This window comes from Madurella fahalii (genome assembly GCF_045866475.1).
Source record: "Madurella fahalii IFM 68171 DNA, scaffold_1, whole genome shotgun sequence".
In the NCBI taxonomy this organism is placed as follows: domain Eukaryota; kingdom Fungi; phylum Ascomycota; class Sordariomycetes; order Sordariales; genus Madurella; species Madurella fahalii.
In genome coordinates, this window is record NW_027263971.1 from 3,503,895 (window position 1) to 3,522,445 (window position 18,551).

Below are 18,551 nucleotides of genomic sequence, written 5' to 3' on the forward strand. Positions count from 1 at the left end.
ACTTGCGACAAGATGCTTGTTTGTGAAGGTTGCACATGCCTAGCGGAGAATACGTCACAATTTGGGTTGATAGAGGCGTTTGTTGTATCGAAGCAGCGTGTTTTGAACAGTGCAGTATAGCTTAAATCAGACACATATTTCAACTCCTCGAGCAGCAGCTATATAAGATGGTTTTTGCGTGGGGGCTTTTCAGCATTGGGACTCTTCGACAGTAACCACGCGTGTCTCGAACACCTTCCCACCGGATAAAACAGCAGGCTCACCGGTTTGACACTTTCCCATAGTTGCCTCCTCCCCCCTCTTCTGTCGCTGAGGACTGGCATTCGTGCCTCTTCCATCTCAGAGCCCATCTCACTGTCGAGTTGTCTCAGAAACCCCTGCAATCTCCCTCCCACCAGCGACAAACCGGCACCCTGCGACAACCAGCTTTGTCCAGAGCTCGTACTCGACATCGTCCCGTGGCGCGTATAACAGGACATACCCCCACGGCAGCATCTTGGGCACGCCAGTCAGAGGATGTCTCTCGGCCCTAATTTCTGATCAATATCACTAGCGGGGGAAAAGAAAAAAAAATGGAGATGAAGAAAAAGAAGCGAAAGAGGGAGAAGAGGGAGAAAAAAAAAAAAAAAATAAAAATAGGGGGGGGGGGGGGGGGGGGGGTTTGAGACCTACCACCCCTGCTTGACCGCCGCCTCAGCATCCACCAAGCTCATGGTAACATGCGAGCTGCCCTCGCCATGGACATGCACGATCTCCGCTTTCGCCATGCCCATGTATTCCGGCACCACCACCGCCGCCACCGCCTTGGCCTCCTGCTCCTCCCTTCCAACATCCCCAACGTGGCCTTGACTGCTGCCGCTACCGCTACTGCTGCTGCTGTTGCTGTTCCTGCTCCGCGAAGGGGGCGTGGCCTTCAGATACACCGCGTCCGTCCCGACGCCTTCCAGCCCGGACGGCCGGATCTCCAAGAGCGACGGGTTCCGCGCCGCCAGCGCGCGCAGGAACCCCTGCATGCGCGCGATCATGGGGCCCGACGCCGGCTGCGTGGCCTGGCGCTGCGGCGCGACGAAGTCAGGCACCTCCGGGCGCGGCGGGGTGCGGGGCGGGAGGAGGTCGTCGCTTCGATTGCCGCCGCTGCTATTGTTGTGGATGTCCTGGGGGAGGAAGGAGGTCAGCCCGTGGGGCGCGTACCGCGCCACCACGGCTGCCGAGGAGCGGTGATTGCGGTACGGGGGCGGGTCGGCGCGTAGGTCCCAGCGCGCGATGGGCCGCAGGGCGGCTTGGATCAGGTAACCTAGCGGGTTGTGCGGGAGGCCGCCTGGGCCGAGGGAGAGGTAGGCCCGGTACGAGTCGATGAGGCGGGGCAAGAGGAGGAGGAGGGCCACAGGGACGGTGAAGGCTATGATGGTGAAGGTGCGCGAGCGGACGGGAGGCCAGATGTCGGAGAAAGATTTAAAGAAGGGCATTTTTGGCGGTTGAGTATGGGGGGGAGACAGAGGGGGGCGGTGATGTTGGATGTGTAAGGGTGGTTGTGATGAGTTGTTGAAGTCGCGTGGAAACGGTCGATGAGGGGTCAAAGGTCCGGCCTTCTTGCTCAGTAACGATAGAGATCTCAATTAGATTTCATGGTTGATGACCAGTCGCCATGATAGCGCAACGGAGAGCACATCGATAACTGTGTACGTTGGATGTAAGATGGTCGCTGTTCGCCAGGTCTCATGACGTTTGCCCACTGATGTTACCTCAAGACAGGGTTAGGGGTAATTAACAGCCCACATTTCCATCACTAACATGGATAGAATTGCCAACCCGAACCGACCGGATAAAAGAAGATAACACAGGAGCGCAGATCATACGTAGGCCACCTCATTTTTTAAATTTTCATGTTCTAATCCGTAAACCCCCTGATTAAATTGCCCAGTCATTGGGCCTCGAAGTGGAAGTAAAAGCAGCCCCTATGGGTAAGGTAGTACACATAATTCCTTTTTTACAAGCCCCATGTGCCAACTGCTCTCCCTCTGTCGCCTTACAGCTCGGGCTTGGGCGCGAACCCCAGCTTCTTGTCCGCCAAGTCAAACAAGGTGAACTGCGCCTTGAAGAAGACGTCGCCGTAAATCGCAAACGGGAAGCCCGACGAGCTCTGGATGCCCCCGTAACACACGGTCGCGGTATCGAACGAATCCGTGTCGACCGGCGCGAAGTTGACCAGCTCTCCGGGGATCACGGCCTTGTACGTGCCAATGTGCAGCGTCAGGTCCGGGAGGGTGGCGTTGCAGGGGAACACCCAGCCGCCGACCTCAGCCGAGCTCCGGGCGCCGCGCACCTGCCAGTAGTACGCCTGGGTGATTGCTGAGGGCAGCATGAGGAGGGTGGTTCCCGTGTCGGCGATGGCCGTGTGGGTGAGGGGGACGACCATGGCCGACGTGTTCGTGCCCGAACCGATGGAGAAGGCGGTGGCCTCGAACTTCCAGAAGCCGTCGGTCGCGTTTACGTCAACAAACGAGAGCGGGCCGACGAACTCGGTTGGGTCGAGGAAGCCAAAGTTGTAGTTGCCGGCTGGAGTTTTTTTTTCAGTTGTCATCCATGGCTAGAGGGGGGTTTAGGGGTTAGGAATGCTTACGTTCAGCCTTCCTGAGATTAGCCGAGAAAATGGGCATCTCGAACGACTCGAGCGCGTTGGACATGAATGTCTTTTGCTTGGTCGGACGGACCGTGTTGATCACGTCGAAGCCCAGGCCGAGCAGACCAGACGATGCCGCGTCGTTGGTGAAAGACGGCGAGACGTGCGTGGCTGACTCGACGGCCTGGTTGAACACGTTGACGCCGCCGATGCTGACAACGTCGGTGTACACGTTGCCGTTGGAGCGGCTGCCGTCGCCGTACTGGATTGACCAGGTGTGGTTACCCAACTTCCGGGCGGTAATGCTGTCCTCGGGGCGGTAGATCTTCTGGCCGCCCAGCTGGCGCTCCGGCGTCTCGCTGCTGAACACCCAAAGGTCGGATGAGCCAGTGTCGAAGTTGAGCATCAACGTCTGAGGCGGCGTGCCGATCTGGACGGGGGCCAGATACTCGACATCGAAGAGCTGGGGGAAGGCAGAAACCTCGCCTGTGCGAGGGTTAGCATCTCGAAGCGATAAACCCGTCAACTATTCATCGTACCTTGATCATCCGTCTCGTTCGTATAGGGAGCGCCACCGATGACCTTCTTTCCCTTGCCGGACGCGTGAGGGATTTTGACGCCCAGTTCCTGGAGGATCTTCCGCACCACAGCGCGCAGAGTGGGGGGCAGCTCCATGTTGTACTTCTCGTAGACTTTGGCGAGGGCTCTCGGGCCCTTGCCATGCTGCTTGAACATGTCATTGTGAATCTGCGGCAGCTTGAAGCTGGACCCTCCGACGTTTCGGACCTTGATGTCGGAAGGATGGACCTGCACAACGCGCGGGGCAGCGGCAACCAAGGTGGCCGGAGCGACGAGAGAGGCCGCAACGGCGGCGAGACTGGCGAACTTCATGCTCTTTGTCAACGAAACGCACTGGCGAGACGGTGATTATTGAGGGAGGGTTTGCAAAGGGATAAAGTAATGAATGGATCTAGGTCGGTGGTAACCACGATTTCCTAAATGAATGACTGCAGGGAGAGATCCCTAACACACGAGACGGGACGAGGAAAGAGGGACGAGAATTTTGTAAACGAATGGCTGGGTTTTGGATTAGAAGAGGAGGAGGAGGAGGAGGAGGAGGAGGTAACTGCCCGCGGTGGGTGTTACCTGGGCTTGTTCATCCGATCTGCCAAACAAACATCTCGTTGCGATTCAGGTGAAGGCCTCCGATCCAGGGGGATAAACTTGAACTTCCCCACGCTGATCTCCAGCCGTCACTGGCAGGCTCTTGGCATACGAAACACATCAGACATGCTGGGGAAGGCCAACCGAGCTGCGGGAGAGGCGTCAAATCCCTGCATCGAAGCCCAAGGTTTGGACGATCGTCAACGGTTGAAACAGCCAAAGTGGGCCGCGACTTGGTGAGTGGCAGTGACTGGTTATCCTAATTTACCTCGACAGGCCTCTGGACGTGCGGGTGCAACACGCAAACGCAGCCAACCGACCCGCTTCGCCTATACAGGACAGCGACGGTTGGGCGTTGGTGACACTTTTGGATGATTCGCCCATTGGAATGCCGTTGAGACTTGGCTTGGCAAGCCGCGAAGCTTCAAAGCCTGTAAACGTGAAACAGCAGCTTTACAGACGTGCCTTTGTCGAATCTCATTGTGCGACGGGGAAAGAATAGAATGTTCCTTTGGGTCACTCAGAACTTGGCACGTAGTAATTATACGGGGGCAGCGACGGCAACCAGGGTTGGGTGTCGCCGATCCGGATCATCGGGACGGGATGGAACATCTGAAGGTGCCCACTGTTTGGCTACGGCTCCTGCAATTTCGCACGAGACGGGCATCGGCGTGCTCGGTTGGAGATCGCCAAACTCGCACCGACAGCCGGCACGCACTGCCAGGTGGCCAAGCTTTTCTCTAGCGCAGCTTCCCTCATCCCTTGAACACTTTGTAAAGTCAGACCATTTCTTGGCAGTCCACAATTACTTGGCAATCTCATCTTATAACCCCCAAGCTTCTATAAAGTTGGCCAGAATCTGAAATTCAGAGAAGCACAAGATACCGACACGCTCGGAAAATGATGCAACAGGCACTAAATTGAGAGCAGCAGATAGACGGCAAGTAGGAGCAGGGCGCAATTTATTTGTCCCCTTTGTCAATGGCGACGTATTCGAGCATCCGAGGCCGGATTCGATTTCATGTAATAACCTGTGATTAGTATAGCATTGAGAAATCCTATGACCATCTAGATGTCGCCAAATAAAAGTGGTTCAGCCGTCTTATAGCAATGATACCTAGGGAGACAACCATCTCCAACTGTAAACACATGATCTTCGAGTCCGTCTTCCCCTAAGTCTACCCATTTCCGAGTTTGTAACTTTGTATAGCATGGCTACCCTCCCAACTCATTGCTCTCGAGCTTGCGTCCCTCCCAGTTCCTCACGCCTTCAATGACACCCTTGAGTGTCTGATACGCCTCCCTGACCCCAACCCGCCACATCTCAGTATTATCTTCCAACTGAATCTCCTTCAACTTCTCCCGTCCCGGCGAGACATCCCCATCCCAGTCAACCCGGACAAGCGCAACGCCTTCCCTCTCCACATCCCCGTTATCCACGCAAATAAAGTACTGCCGTGTGAGGTTCGCCCGAAACCGCTCATCAAAACACAGCCCCGGCCAGCGCCTGAGCGCCTCTCGAAGCGAGTACTGCACCTGTTTTAACCCTCTCCCTTTTACCCGCTCGTACCTCGGCGCAAAGACGAGCACTTCCTCCCCGTTCGCCCTCCTATCCCACTGCGGATCCAACAGCGCCGCTACCGTTTCGAGCGGCTGTCTTCCCGTATCATACCGGAACACTACCACGGCGGGCAGTCCGGCGGGCGGCATCCAGGCGCGCAGGCCCTGCGCCATGGTGCATATGGCGTCCTGGACGGCGTCTTTGGCGGTGCAGGGAAGGCGCTGGGTGGCGCGAGGCGGGAAGGTCTTGGTTTTGGCTTGGCCGCCGAGGCTGGCGAGGAGGATGCCGTTTGTGCTTGGGTCTGGCGTGTCCGCGATGAGGAGGAAGAATTTATGCAGCCAGGGGTTGGTGCTGCAGCGCGAGGCGTGGAGGTCCATGGCGGCGGACACAGGGTCCGGGGCGGAGGGTGGCAGGACGGCTTGGAGGCGGCAGTTGAAGTTTTGGGGTTGTTTGTTGCTGGGACCTGGCTCCAGCGTGCGTATGAGGGCTCTGGAGTCTACGCCTGACACCGCGTAAACGCCGATGTAATATCCTAATGCGGTAGGGCCGTGTGGTGGGATTGGGCCGTGGGAAGGGGAACCAGGATCATCTGGGTGGCTCGGGTCGGTGTTTGCGCTCCCATCGTCGCCGCCGTCGCCGTCGTCGCTATCTCCCCCGTCGCCACCACTAACTCGTGGCTCAATCGAGTAACACTCCTTTGACTCGCTCCAGTCGGTATTACCCAGCTGAATTCCTACGATAATGACTCCGGAATCCTGGGCCCTGACCTTAAAAGAATCCGTTTTGCATTCAAGGTCGTCGTCGTCCAGAGTGACGAGCAAAACTCCATCGGCCCTCCAATCCTTGAGAAAAGCGACGACGAAGTGTATGGGGTCAAAGGTACTTTGGTCCGAATCGTTGAGCTCGAGATGGTAGTCAAATGCGGCCCGTAGTGGCTCGCCGACGAAGCGATGGCGAGGAGGGAGACGGATGTTGCTGCCGGGATTGAAAGTGGGTACGGAGCTCTTGGATTCGCAAGTGTGTTGAAGCTCTTGTAGCTCTTCATCAGAAAGGTCCACGAGCGTATACAGGGCCGCTGGGCGTAGTTCCATTGGCTGGTCATGGTAGCGACTGACAGAAGGCGCCGTTGGCGGGAGGGAGAGATCTGGCTGTTCGGACATGCTGTGCTGACTCAGAGCCGGACTCGGAATTCGATGGTTCGTGTAAGGCGGATGAAGTTGGTCGTGACTTGAAGCTGTTATAGGAAGGAGGGTAACCAACGTACGGGGTTGTTTACGTCACATCACGTGTATCCGTGTGGCAACCGGAAACGTCGGGAGTGCTTCCTCGCGCTTGGGCGTAAAGAGCTTCATATATAGGCATCTATACGCTGCGGCACAGTTTTTGACCGAGCTGTGAACTATCCAGAACGGCGAATGATCGCCTCTTGCGTCCCGTCTGGATCCGGCGAGGATGCACCAGGCTGGCAAGACCACGTATATACCAGGCTGGTACTGTCAGTCTGGGAAACACAAAATATCGATTACTGCCGCCAATTGGCCCCAGTATCGGTTTATGCTGACAAACAACGCCGTATATAAGCATCCTTTAATCAACAAGAACTTGATCACAATCCCTGCGGCGGCCAGATTTCAGATTCTACTGACATCATGACTTGAGATTAGGTGTTGGGCCATAGCAACTGCTGAGGTCTTAGGACTCCGGATGTAGAGTAGTCAGGGCCATCAGTGGGACGAGAAGATGACTATATCTACTGTGAGGCCTGCCGCCCAAGATGTAAGGGCAATGAACTCATCACGCCGACTAATATCGTCCACAGAGGCCTGAAGCAGATACCGGAGTATTCAATATGAAGTTTGTTGCTCTTGTTACGGCAGCTCTTGCCACTCTCTCGTTGGCGACCCCTAAGGCCCACTCGTCGACTTCACTCGAACCCCGACAGAACAACCCAGATGACCTATTGATCTTCAACTGCCAGGACATTCCCGAAGTTTGCACCAACATGTGCTACGGTAATTCTTTTTCTTTTTTTGTCCTCCTTCAAGTTGCCTTTCTCCTATGTGATCTATCAACTCACATCTGTGGCAGGCGCATACTGTCTGGACATCAGCGAGAGCCTGACTTACGACAGGCCGTCGGCGAGCGAGAAGCGCAGACGGCGTCGGGCAGCCGGGTGCATTCAGAGTGGCGGGAACCGGTGCTCGGTGCGTAAGGGCCACGAACCCGGGTTTCAATGTGATGAATACCCTTTTGCCAGCACTGTGAGCAACGGCGGTTCCGACGTCAGGGTAAACCGCTGCGTGCCCGCTGCCCAGAACTCGAGTAAGTACTTTGTTTAGCCCTACTTACTTAGAGCCCGCCTTCTGGGATGGCAGATGGCCACGGTTGGCACGTTCACGTCGCAAGTCTTACGATAGCGCAACCCAACCACATACACTCCTAGGTTCCTTCCACAATCATAATGAGAGCTCTCTCCATATTTAACCCTGGAAGCGTCGCGCTGAAACCCCACAGGACAAGGCGCCACTATCAACGCGTTTTATCAGGCGGCATACTGCGGCGGCGGACCCTGTGACTTCACCGTCTCCTTCGGCAACCCTGGTGCCGCCGGCGTGAGCTACTGCAGTGCTTGGGCCACACCCGAAGACTGCGATGTTGACGATGACAACGAGGTCATTGGGCCGGGTGGCAACACAGACCCCTCGGACGACGAGACGGCCGACGACGGGACCGATACCACTGACCCTGGCGAGGAAGAACCCACCACTGAAGACAAGAAAAAGAAGAGGCGCTCTAACAAGATTGTGGGGCGGTACCGCACGGCTTCGGGCTTCGTCATTGAAGTTCCTGGCGGGGCGTATATTGGCCAGCGGGCTTTCTACGTAGAACCTGTTAATGCCACGCTGTGGGAGGTGCAGGCCGCTGAGAGAGACTTGAACCCTTGGCTCGGGCTTGACGATATGGTGGCGAATCTGGTTGTAAAGGAAGACACTGTTGTGGAACAGCTGTAGGTGATGACCTCCCCAACTATTTGAGCTACGAAAAGGCCACAAAGTGAATGGTGGAATCTGAGGTCTTTATCTGTGGAGCCTTGACTCGTTAGCTTTGATGCCGCTACATCAATTGTGGTATGATGCGGAAATATTGTCTCTTACAAGTGCCTACATTGGGATACCTAGGAGGATCATGCTATAAGGGCCGTCTAGAAGAGGAATGCTTCGCCCGCCGTACTGTACAGTATTGTGCACGCCGGGCAAAGACCAGGTGGCGTCCCCACCGAAATCGCCCATGATGTAGGTATTCCGTAGAGACCAAGAAAACCTCAACCAATTCTCTGTTTGCACGGAAGCCCTGGGTAAACTATTCTAGAGACTACTAAGATAAGGTATACGCTACCATAATAGTATACTTGGATCTTTACAATGGCTTTGTAGGTAGATTAGTGTGACCCTATTGGTTAGTTCCGCGTTCTGCCAAGAAATGGCCCAATTTCACACTTTACACAGTAATAAAGGGATTATCAGAACTGTTCGGGCTACATGGACCTTGTCTGGATAGTTCCTGTGACGCGGCTGCCCAGTCTCACTGTCCGGGCCCTGTTCTCTGCAAGGCTTTCGACTTCGACCGCTGTTCGAGAATAGTCTTGGCTGTCTTTGCTAGGCATTTTGTATTTTAACGCCCGGGCTGCCCGCCTTGCAGCACATCAACACTATCAGCACTCCAACACACCAGCAATCCAGCAGCAATCCAGCAATCCAACAGTCCAGAAATTCAGTAATCCAGCAACCCAGCAATCCAACCACAAAAACACAGTCTAGAACCATCAATCCGCCAAAAGCCAAAATGTCTCGCCGGGCTGACCTTCCCATCCGCGCCTTTACCCACATGCGGGAGTTCCCGCAGGCGATGGTGGCCATTGACTTGCTGAAGATGATGGGTTCCTGGGTAGCTCCCATCATGAGAGCCCGTGGCTGGACGGTGGGTGAGCTCGCCGAGATGTACCGGGAGGATGAGCCAGATCTACTCGGCCTAAACTGTGAGCGTGGTGAGTGGATCAAGCTTCGTCTCCGGACCCATGGTAGACCCAGCGAGTTCTTACCGCTTGTAACAATTCTGGACACTTTGCTGCACGAGCTTGCTCACTGTGCTTACATGGATCACAATGATAGTTTCCAAATCTTGTGGGAACAGCTTCGTGAGGAGATGATCGGAATATTGAAGTTCGGCAACGGGGGGGGGCTATCCTCCAAGAGCCATAGCACGCTGCGCTCTTCGGCGAGCAGCATTAATCGCTCTTCGTTCGCTCCGTCCACCGATCCACGGAGTAGATCCATTCTGCGAGGCTGCGCCAGTACGTCATTCGGTCCCCGTCAAATTCGAGAGATACATGATAGTAGCCGGAGAAGCAGCATCCGGACCCCGGCCAGCGAGGACGTGGCCAACGATGCCGCCGTCTCTCAGAACTTCTGGAACCTCTTTCAACAAGAGAAGGAGAAAAAATACGGCAGCTCGTACGTTCGGCCCAGCACTCGGAACCCGTTCGGCAGCCGTGCCGGCTCCTCCCTCGCGGGAGGCTCCAGCAGCTATAGCGGCAGCAGCAGTCGTCACAGCAGTTCCGGCGCAGGTTCCACCAGGACTATTACGCCATCGCGCAATTCGGCCGCATCGAGATCACGGCAATCTACGCTATCTAAGTCAGGGCAATCCACGCTACCGAGCTCGCGACAGTCCGCGCTGCCAAGTTCGCGACAGTCCGCGCTACCGAGCTCAAGACTCTCCGCGCTGCCGAGCTCACGACAGTCCGCACTACCAGGCTCAAGACTCTCCGTGCTGCGGAGCTCAAGGCTTTCCGCGCTGCCAAGCTCAAGACTCTCTGCGGCACCAAGTAGCGCCGCAGGAAAATCGCAGGGTTCTTGGGCGTGCGAGCTTTGCACATTGCACAACGCTCCCCCACGGGCCCTCTGTGAGGCTTGCAGGGGCCCTCGGCCGTCCCGCTTCTAGTAAGTTACTGTGGAATTGCGGGCTTTGCGCGTGATTCGACCTGCCTCGTTGACATGATATGCGTGTAAGACGCAGATTACTTTCTTGCCCCTATGAGCCCATTCTCATAACCACGGGCTCATATAGCCTCTTTCCTGATAGTCTTTTATTGGATATACTGCGCTATAGATACCAACTGGACCCTGTGATACTTGAAAAATAATCATAATGTGACTTTTTCTATTTCTATGGGTGTAGATTTTAATTGACCTCAATCCGAAATCATTTCTATAATAACCCTAACCCTGAATTTTGACGCCTAAGTGACGACACGCTAAAATTCCAGACAACGACAAACGCGTCCGATAAAGCAGGAGCTTGCAGGTCTTCCTCGCTGCCTGGATTACAACGTGCTTTGAGAACATTGGATGAAGTCTCCTGGACAGTAGAAATTCCTGTATGATTTGGCAGATATTTCACCCGGCCAACCGAGCAAAGTTCAACCGCTCAGCAACTGTCCCGGGCACACTTCCCACCCCCACCACCGTCACCTCTGTCCCGCGCCTCCCAACATCTCATCTCTCTATCGTGTCGAAGAACGCAGCCTAAACAGCTCCAGAAAAGGAAAGAAAACGAGCAGAGAAAATGCTCCGGCGTCCGTTAACAATCCTCTCTATCACGGCCGAAGACATAGCCGACTACGAAGATCGTGCGGCTCACAGCGCTGAGCGCGAACTGCAAGCCCTCCAAGCCGCCCAGGCACGCGCCCAACGCGAGGCCCTCTCTGCTGCCCGGCGCGCCGCGGCAGCTTCCGCTTCCACCCCTACTACCGCCACAGGTGCTCCAACAGCAACCGGTGGTGGTGGTGCGGCAGGGTTCCTGCGAGGCCAGAGGAGAATGGTGATGGCGCCTAGCCCGGCCGAGCACAACTTCTCCGACGACGTCGAAGATGAAGACGACGATGATGACGAAGAGGCGGAAACTTCGTACTACGCGCGTGCGCAAGCCCAAGCGAATCGGGTGGTGAGTGCGAGTTTTGGCCGGATAGGCGGAGGGCAGCACCATCATCACCATCACCACCACCATCAGCATCACAGCCGGTTTGAGCAGCAGCAGCAGCAGCAAAACGATGACGACGACGTTGAAGAAGATGAAGAAGTAATCATCAACAACGGCGACGGCACTGTTGCTGCTGCTGTTGCTGATGACGACGACGAAGACGGCATGGACATCGACACGGCCAGCCCCAACCAACACCATCACCATCCCCATCATCCCTCCCACCACCACCACCACCATCATTACCAACAGCAGCACCTCACCCCGCAACCACACCCCCCACTCCCAACAACAACAACTACAACAACAACCACATCCGCTGGCGTGGTAGAAACCCCCACCTTCCCGCGGGACGCGCGCAACCCACCGCAAGCGCCGCAGCGGCGGACAGCAAGGGAGCGCACGGCCGAGCGGGAAGCCACAGCAGCGTCAGCAGCGGTAGCAGCACAAGCGGCCGAGCGGACGCGGGAGTCACGGTTGCGGGGGGGAGTGGCGGGGGCTACGAGGGGGGCCGCAGGACCGGCAGCAGCAGCAACGGCAGCAGCGGGGGTGGGGTTAGGGGCAGGTACGAGGAACGCAGCGGCCAACGCGGTCACCCCCGAGGCGCGGGTGCAGCGGAGCCGGGAGGAGCGGATCGGGGTTGCGGCGCCGCGGCGGGGGCGGCCGCAGGCGTGATTTATCTATCTATCTATCTACGTATCTATCTATCTAGTTGTTTGTATTGGGTGGATGTGGGATCGAGGGATCCAAGGACTTGCGGAGTTGTCCTCTCTGGTTGTGGGATCTGTGTCTGGATCAAGATGTGTCTTATGGAGACATCACGGAAGCATGTAGCAAGCATCTTGTCACAGATAAGAGGGCATGGAAACCGGCAACTAGGTACGGGAGAAGGGGGAATGGCTAGAGAGATACCGCTCACAATAACGTTGTAATTAATACCCATTCAAAACCCAGATGCCTCAGCCAACGATACCAACCCATCTACCGCACACATGTATTGCGGCACCACACAAAGGGGGGTATCATTTTTTTTCTTTGTCAAAGACGCAACCAAACTAACCACTATAAATCTTTTTTGCCATCTCTTCGCCTTGTGGCGATCAATACGGCCCTCCTGCCGCATGAAATTAAGTGCCAGGCTGCCGGCGGCAGGCCAGCCAGCAAGGGCGACAACAACCAATCAACCCACCACCGTCCACCCAACCATCCTTTGAATCGTGTCCGCCCAGCCAGACCAAATACTACCTTTCCCTCCTAGTCCATTCTCATTGTTTCCTCCCATCTATCACCTCCCAAAGCGCTCCTAGCCCGACCCAACCAGACCAGACCCGACCCTTTGCATGCTCGTAATAGTAGTAGTACAGACTGTACAAGTGATGTGATGTAGGCGCCCCGAACCCGGAAGGACCACACGCCCCTTTTTACCCCTCTACCCTAACCCGTCCCTGAAAAATAGAAAACGGAGCCGTGAACGCCTTGCTGAATGTGATGTGTGTAATGCAAATGAAATAGGGGTAAAGCAATGGGATGATGTAAATTAACCGCCCCCGTCGTTGTTGTCTTCTTTTCGCTGCGTTGTTTACGTCCCGCGCCAATGGCCCAGAAAGCCGGCGCCCTGAGAACGCAGGAAGATGACTGAAGTGCCGTCGGAGCAGACTGCTCCCAATACTCAATGCGTCCTTAATTAGGTGACGTGTTTGGGGGGGATGCATGCGGCGGCGAGAGTTGCGACGGCAGGCCCTTGACCTTCAGCTTGATCAACTTCCTCGGTGCATTAGATGACCCTCCTCCGCTCCCGGATGACCCCTCTCCACTCCCGGATGGCCCTCCTCCGCTCCCCGACGGTCCCCCTCCGCTCCCAGACGACGGCGCGCTCGGCGCTGGTGGGGTGTGATGAGAGGGCGCGGCCGAAGGTAGCGGCTTACGCTTCTTGTTACCGTTCGACGAAGACGGCAGCGCAACGATGCCAGGTGAAGCCCGGGCCCCACCCAAAGCAGGTGACTCGGGGCGCGGGACCGTCTGTGACGACCCAGAAGATCCCGAAACCCCAGTCACGGGACGCTTCGCCACTGGGGTCGCGACAATAGTCGACGACGCAGCTCGGACGGCATTCTCGGCCATGATCCTCCGCAAGATCCGCTCAGGCAGCTTGTCCCAGGATTTGAATGGAACGGTGACAATCTTTCTGGGCCGGCCGTTTATGCCGTGTTCCGTTCGTGCTACCTTCTTTGGACGGTCGAGACCGTCGCCCTCATCGCTCTTCCGCTTCTTGGGTGGTTTGACGCGTTTATCAGCCACCTTCGCTGTAGGGACCAGCGGTTGACCGAGCGAATTAGTAGGCGGAGGCGGCGTTGCTGCAAGAGGTGTAGACAACCGCGCGACGGGCTGGACTGAAATAGAGTCGGACGAGGCTGCCGCAATTGATACCTGGACTGCTGGCCGAGGCATTGTGACTGAGATCGAGTCCTTGCGGACAAGGGGTGCCGGAGTGGGCGGGCGGCTGGTCGACGGCCCGCCGATCGAAACTTTAGTAGAGCTAAGTTTGATCTTTTTGGTCTCTGTGGGCTTGGCTTCCTGCGGCGGAGGTGCCGGAAGGTCGACCGGAATCTTATTTCGAGGCTGAGTGCGGTAATGCGTGGTAAACCGAAGAATGCACTGCTTCTTGGCCGACCGGTGGTCGTTAAGCGCCTTTCCGTTGATGCTAGGCTCCCGGGTGCACTTCCAGTATTTTGGATAGTTCAAGGTCATAAGAAGCGAGTCGTCAGCCTCGAACATGGCCGAGCAGATGGTCAGCAATTGGAACTTCTCCTTGATGCTGATGCAAGGGGACTCGACCGCCCGCCAGATGGCAGCCTGCATCTCGGTGTTGCCCTTGAGTTCTTCCTTCAGGGCTGCGAGCGTTTGCTGGATGCTCTGGTTCCTCGTTGCGTCAAGCTTTCTCTGCTGCAGTTCCGCCTCGCCCTGCTCGATGATCAAGCCGCTATCGTCAACGGTGACTTCCGGTTCGGGCTGGGCAACCTTGTTTTCGCCCAAGGCGATGGCCGCCATGCCCTTGCAGAAGATCTTGAATAGCCGGTCCCGAATGAAGGGTGACGGATCGCTGCTCACGTTCGCAAGGAGCAATTTCATGATGGAGACTTTGGCGAGCAGACCGAGCTCGACGAGGCAATCGAACGCCTTGATTCTGATGAGGTGATAATTGTCGTCTTGCAAGTACTGGACGAAGTCGAGCGGCGCGACCGGGATGACGCGGGCTTTCATCAGCCGCATCTTGCAATTCAGGGCCGTCGTTGTCCAGATGTTTTGATACGTAGATGTCCATTCATCCATGCGCCGGTATTTCTCGATTTCCTCGAGCGTCTTTTCGATGAACCGCTTCAGCTCGACGTCGTCATCGTCATCCATCCTGAGACTCGACATAAGATCTCTCTCGCCGTCGTATCTGTCAGGGATAATCGAGGTCGTGACGGCCTCGAGCAACTTGGCAATGTAGAACTGATCGGAATACGGATTCTCTCTATTGTCGTTGAAGAGAAGCAGGTCAAGCAGGAAGTTTCTGGCGTCCCGAGAACAGCGGCCATTTTCTCTGGTGCGCGCGATGGCACCCGGAAGAGCGCACTGGACTGCATACTGCGCCTTGTCTTCGAAGTTGTTTGGTGCCGGCGGAAACGTGACGCTGCCGTTCTTACCGACCATTCGATCACAAAAGAAATGTCGGAAAGTGAGGATAAGCTGGGCCTTGCCGATATAGTTGAGGTCCGGATCGGCCTGCTTGGGGAGGTCTTCAACAGCCATGGTCCGGATGCCGTGGTAATACCGTCGGTCCATCACAGTCCGCGTCTCGATGGTGGAGGCCACTCCGTGCCGTTTGCCGCGCTTAAAGAAGAGCATGGCATCTTGATGCGCCACGACGTCCCTATCTTGCTGCAGTTGGGCCAGGTACATGTAGCCGGGCATGTCGGTGACCATCTCGCACAGCCACTCGAAGTTGCAGTCGAGCCGTATCCACTCGTACGACTCCTGGTCCATAGCATACTGCACGCTCTCGGACCAGTCTTGGAGGCCCCAGTTCTCGACGTCCTTGGGAGTCATTAGAACATCACCTAGCATATTAAAATAGACAATGTCATCCTCTTGGATATCGTGCTTGTCAACAGCGCTGGTGGCGGCAGCGGCCGTGGCCTTCTTGGTGCGCTTCATTCGCTTGTATTTGGTATTGTAGGCGATCTGAAGCGTGGTCGCCACCTTGTCCTTGTCCGTGATAGCGAGGTAATGCTCATAGGGAGTACCGTCGGCTTCATGGATGCGGACAGTGAACGGACCAGTGAAAAGCTTGGGGACTGTGCCCGCCCACACCTCGTGAACCTCTTCGAGGAGTTCCTTCAAGAAGTCTTCCTTCGTGATCGCCTTGGGCCCGTTATCCTTGGCCTGTGTCTGAGCGATAGAGATATCGACGTTGAGGTTCTTCTTGTTGAACCTCTGCTTGATCAGGAGCTTCGGGCAGCCGGCGCCATGTACCCATTGCTCCCACAGTTCGTCCGGCCGGTACTGGCTCTTCTTCTCGCACGCTTTTCGGAAGTCCGAGTCGGAGAGCGACGTGTTGCTGATAGTCGCGTTAATATTGGCCGTGGAGACAATCCCGGAGATGACGCGAGCGATGCCTGTCGAGCCGGGGATCTTGGACATGCGCTGGTCAAGGATGTAAAGCACTAGAGGTGCCTTGAGAGCCATGAACTCCAGCTCAAAGTCTCCGATGTGAAGGTGCTCGCCAAGGTCATGCAGCGACGGCCGATGGATATCAACCTCTACCAGCTTGTCTGATAGTGTCTTGAGATGAAAGCGGTACCAGTTGTTTCCGCAGAGACACCTCATGAACAGATCCGTCATAAACCACTGGATACCGACGATGAGCCAGCTGTCGGACCGTTGATTTGGGACAACGTGGACGCCAAAGTATTGGCTGGCCAAGGCGTGCACCAGCTTTCTCGTGACGTCGATTTCCGGGTCGATGATGTCTTTGGGGTAGAGGAGCCTGGTACTACAGAGCGACATTGACGTGGCTGCTGCGGTGTCGGATACCATGTCGTCGACGAAGCAGACCTTGTAGCTCTCGAACGGGTACCGGCCGAATTCGGGTGCGAAAAAATCCGCCGCCATCACGATAGGACCGCACGTATGGAGCACCTCTTCGGCGCGACCCGGGAGGCAGTAGCCATGAATCTTTGCTGCGTTAGCGCCGAGTTTCTCGTCGGCTTCCTCCGTCCGAAACTCGGACCAGAGCTGGATGTGCTCGAAAGGGCCAATGGCGAAGGCAATATGCTGAGCTGCCGAAAGCTGCGACTCGAAAGTCATGATCTTCTTCTTGGAATCCTGGGGATCGATCTGCTCCCCACTGAGATTCCCAGAACAGACAACCGTAATCTCCCTCAGCTTGTCCTCCTCGGCCAGCCGGTAAGAGGGCGGACTCGGGGGAGGGGCTGCCTCTCCAGACTTCCTCTTCCGACTGTCATTTGACGACTGGCCCGTCGCATGCTGCGTGGCTAGCGGTTGCTCAAGGGCGTCACCCAAGGTTCTAGGGCATTTGATGGAGATTTTCCAGGGATGTCTTGATCCCGGATCATCAACACAAGGGAAGATGCACGATGCAGTCCCTGGCTCGACCGAATGGCGCGTGTAGACGTGAGGGTATCTCAGATCGCCCTCATCAAGGCCGACGAAATGCAGGCCATCACGAATGCTTTTCGATCGGAAAGGAATGGAGACCTTAATCCCATTCTTCTCGTCGTTCGGGTCCGGCCTATCGAGCTGGGCATCTTTGTCCACCTTCATGGGCTTAATCTTGAGGGTTCGCCGAGGCTCGTTGAACATGCCATCGGGCCGCAGGGACACCTTGAGGGAGCGGTCGGCAGGGACGCAACAAGGGAGCGTTTCTCGGTCCTTGTTAGGAACCTCGGGCCGCCGCGCTGGTTTGAGGGGTGCCATCCGCTTCCTCACAACGTGATGCTGCGCGGCGCCAATCTGCCACTGACGTGGGGTTTGCGCGAGATCATAAGGGTCAGAAAAGCTTGCCGTCGTCCTGAACCCATCTACAGTAATGTTTGCAATGTCGATTTCGCACTGCCTGGCGTCGAGCGTAATCTCATCCAGATCCGGGTTTATCGTGAACAGATGGATCGTCGACACGCCGCTGATGGTTTTCTCGCGGAAGTTGACGTCGAGCTCGACCAGTTGCTTCAGAATCACAAAGGATTCTGCTCCCGGTGGCAAGTCGCCAGCGACGGCGGGCTCGCCGGCAGCATCGTTATCCACCGCAGTCGACATTTTAAATGGAATAGGTGGCAGGCGATTCAATGCGCGACGCGGGACTTCGAGAGTGGTAGGGGAAATGGCCGATTTCAGAGGAGGGAAACGGTCGGTCGGGCCGGCAGGCTCGAAAGGTCAACGCGGTTCACTTTGTCATGGCAGAAAATACGATCCCGCTGGGAAACAACAATAGCGGAAGAATGTGATTCGGCTCGTGCTTCGTTCTCGTTCCGCGACGGCTTGCGCTGGCACTGGTGAATGCGGGTGAGCGACTCGACGCACGGTTTAGGGCTGAGGGCAGAAACCTGGCGGGGACGAAGCCCGGGCACACTACGCAAGCAGCAAAGCGAGAGATGCTGTACGAGCGAGAGGCGGGTAGAGCGCAATAGCGGGTTGCCCGGTGCCTCAGCAGAAAAAAAATAACCGACCAAGAAGCGATCTGCGCGCCGGCGCACTTGCCGCAGCGCAGCTAAGGGCCAAAGCCAATACAATTCGTGGCGTCCCAGAACAATAGGCGTTCCTATTGTGCAGAATACCGAATGGCGCGATGGGACCTTGCACGGTGCAAAAGTGCCAGGTCGTTCGACGCGAGAGATCGACAGCCAGAAACACGCAGGTGAGGCAATCGACTATGCTCTTGGCTGTCGATAACGGAGCTCCCGTTCGCAGCCGGAGTTTTGCCGCCGTTCGCGCAAAGCCAGGGTAGCACAAAGACCAAGCGCCACGGCCCACTTTCCCCAGTTTCTCGACTAGCGCCCATGTCGGTTGGGGTTGGCCCGGTTGGGTTGTACCTCGGTCTCTGCACGGTTAAGTGGTTGCAGACCACGCTTATTGCAAGTCTCGTCGGGAAGATAAGGGCGAAGA

The 18,551-nt window shown here is 56.3% G+C and overlaps 7 protein-coding genes across 7 annotated transcripts; 3 read left to right on the forward strand and 4 right to left on the reverse strand.

Moving 5' to 3' along the window:
• Window positions 1-351: 351 nt before the first annotated feature.
• On the reverse strand, window positions 352-1,466 carry MFIFM68171_01093 (uncharacterized protein; the record flags this gene model as incomplete). Its single annotated transcript, XM_071056515.1, has 2 exons — window positions 352-529; window positions 673-1,466. 2 exons carry the CDS (start codon window positions 1,464-1,466, stop codon window positions 352-354), a joined length of 972 nt encoding a protein of 323 aa, XP_070912616.1.
• A 560-nt stretch (window positions 1,467-2,026) lies between these two features.
• On the reverse strand, window positions 2,027-3,511 carry MFIFM68171_01094 (uncharacterized protein; the record flags this gene model as incomplete). The annotated part of the gene is made up of 3 exons (XM_071056516.1): window positions 2,027-2,556; window positions 2,621-3,106; window positions 3,160-3,511. 3 exons carry the CDS (start codon window positions 3,509-3,511, stop codon window positions 2,027-2,029), a joined length of 1,368 nt encoding a protein of 455 aa, XP_070912617.1.
• A 1,488-nt stretch (window positions 3,512-4,999) lies between these two features.
• Window positions 5,000-6,505, reverse strand: MFIFM68171_01095 (uncharacterized protein; the record flags this gene model as incomplete). Its single annotated transcript, XM_071056517.1, has 1 exon — window positions 5,000-6,505. One exon carries the CDS (start codon window positions 6,503-6,505, stop codon window positions 5,000-5,002), a length of 1,506 nt encoding a protein of 501 aa, XP_070912618.1.
• A 689-nt stretch (window positions 6,506-7,194) lies between these two features.
• MFIFM68171_01096 (uncharacterized protein) lies at window positions 7,195-8,356 on the forward strand (the record flags this gene model as incomplete). Its single annotated transcript, XM_071056518.1, has 3 exons — window positions 7,195-7,357; window positions 7,434-7,667; window positions 7,860-8,356. 3 exons carry the CDS (start codon window positions 7,195-7,197, stop codon window positions 8,354-8,356), a joined length of 894 nt encoding a protein of 297 aa, XP_070912619.1.
• Window positions 8,357-9,188: 832 nt separating this feature from the next.
• MFIFM68171_01097 (uncharacterized protein) lies at window positions 9,189-10,346 on the forward strand (the record flags this gene model as incomplete). Its single annotated transcript, XM_071056519.1, has 2 exons — window positions 9,189-10,039; window positions 10,208-10,346. The coding sequence occupies 2 exons, from the start codon at window positions 9,189-9,191 to the stop codon at window positions 10,344-10,346; spliced, it is 990 nt and encodes a 329-aa protein (XP_070912620.1).
• A 624-nt stretch (window positions 10,347-10,970) lies between these two features.
• Window positions 10,971-11,487, forward strand: MFIFM68171_01098 (uncharacterized protein; the record flags this gene model as incomplete). The annotated part of the gene is made up of 2 exons (XM_071056520.1): window positions 10,971-11,348; window positions 11,473-11,487. The coding sequence occupies 2 exons, from the start codon at window positions 10,971-10,973 to the stop codon at window positions 11,485-11,487; spliced, it is 393 nt and encodes a 130-aa protein (XP_070912621.1).
• A 1,577-nt stretch (window positions 11,488-13,064) lies between these two features.
• On the reverse strand, window positions 13,065-17,705 carry taf2 (Transcription initiation factor TFIID subunit 2; the record flags this gene model as incomplete). The annotated part of the gene is made up of 1 exon (XM_071056521.1): window positions 13,065-17,705. One exon carries the CDS (start codon window positions 17,703-17,705, stop codon window positions 13,065-13,067), a length of 4,641 nt encoding a protein of 1,546 aa, XP_070912622.1.
• Window positions 17,706-18,551: the final 846 nt, after the last annotated feature.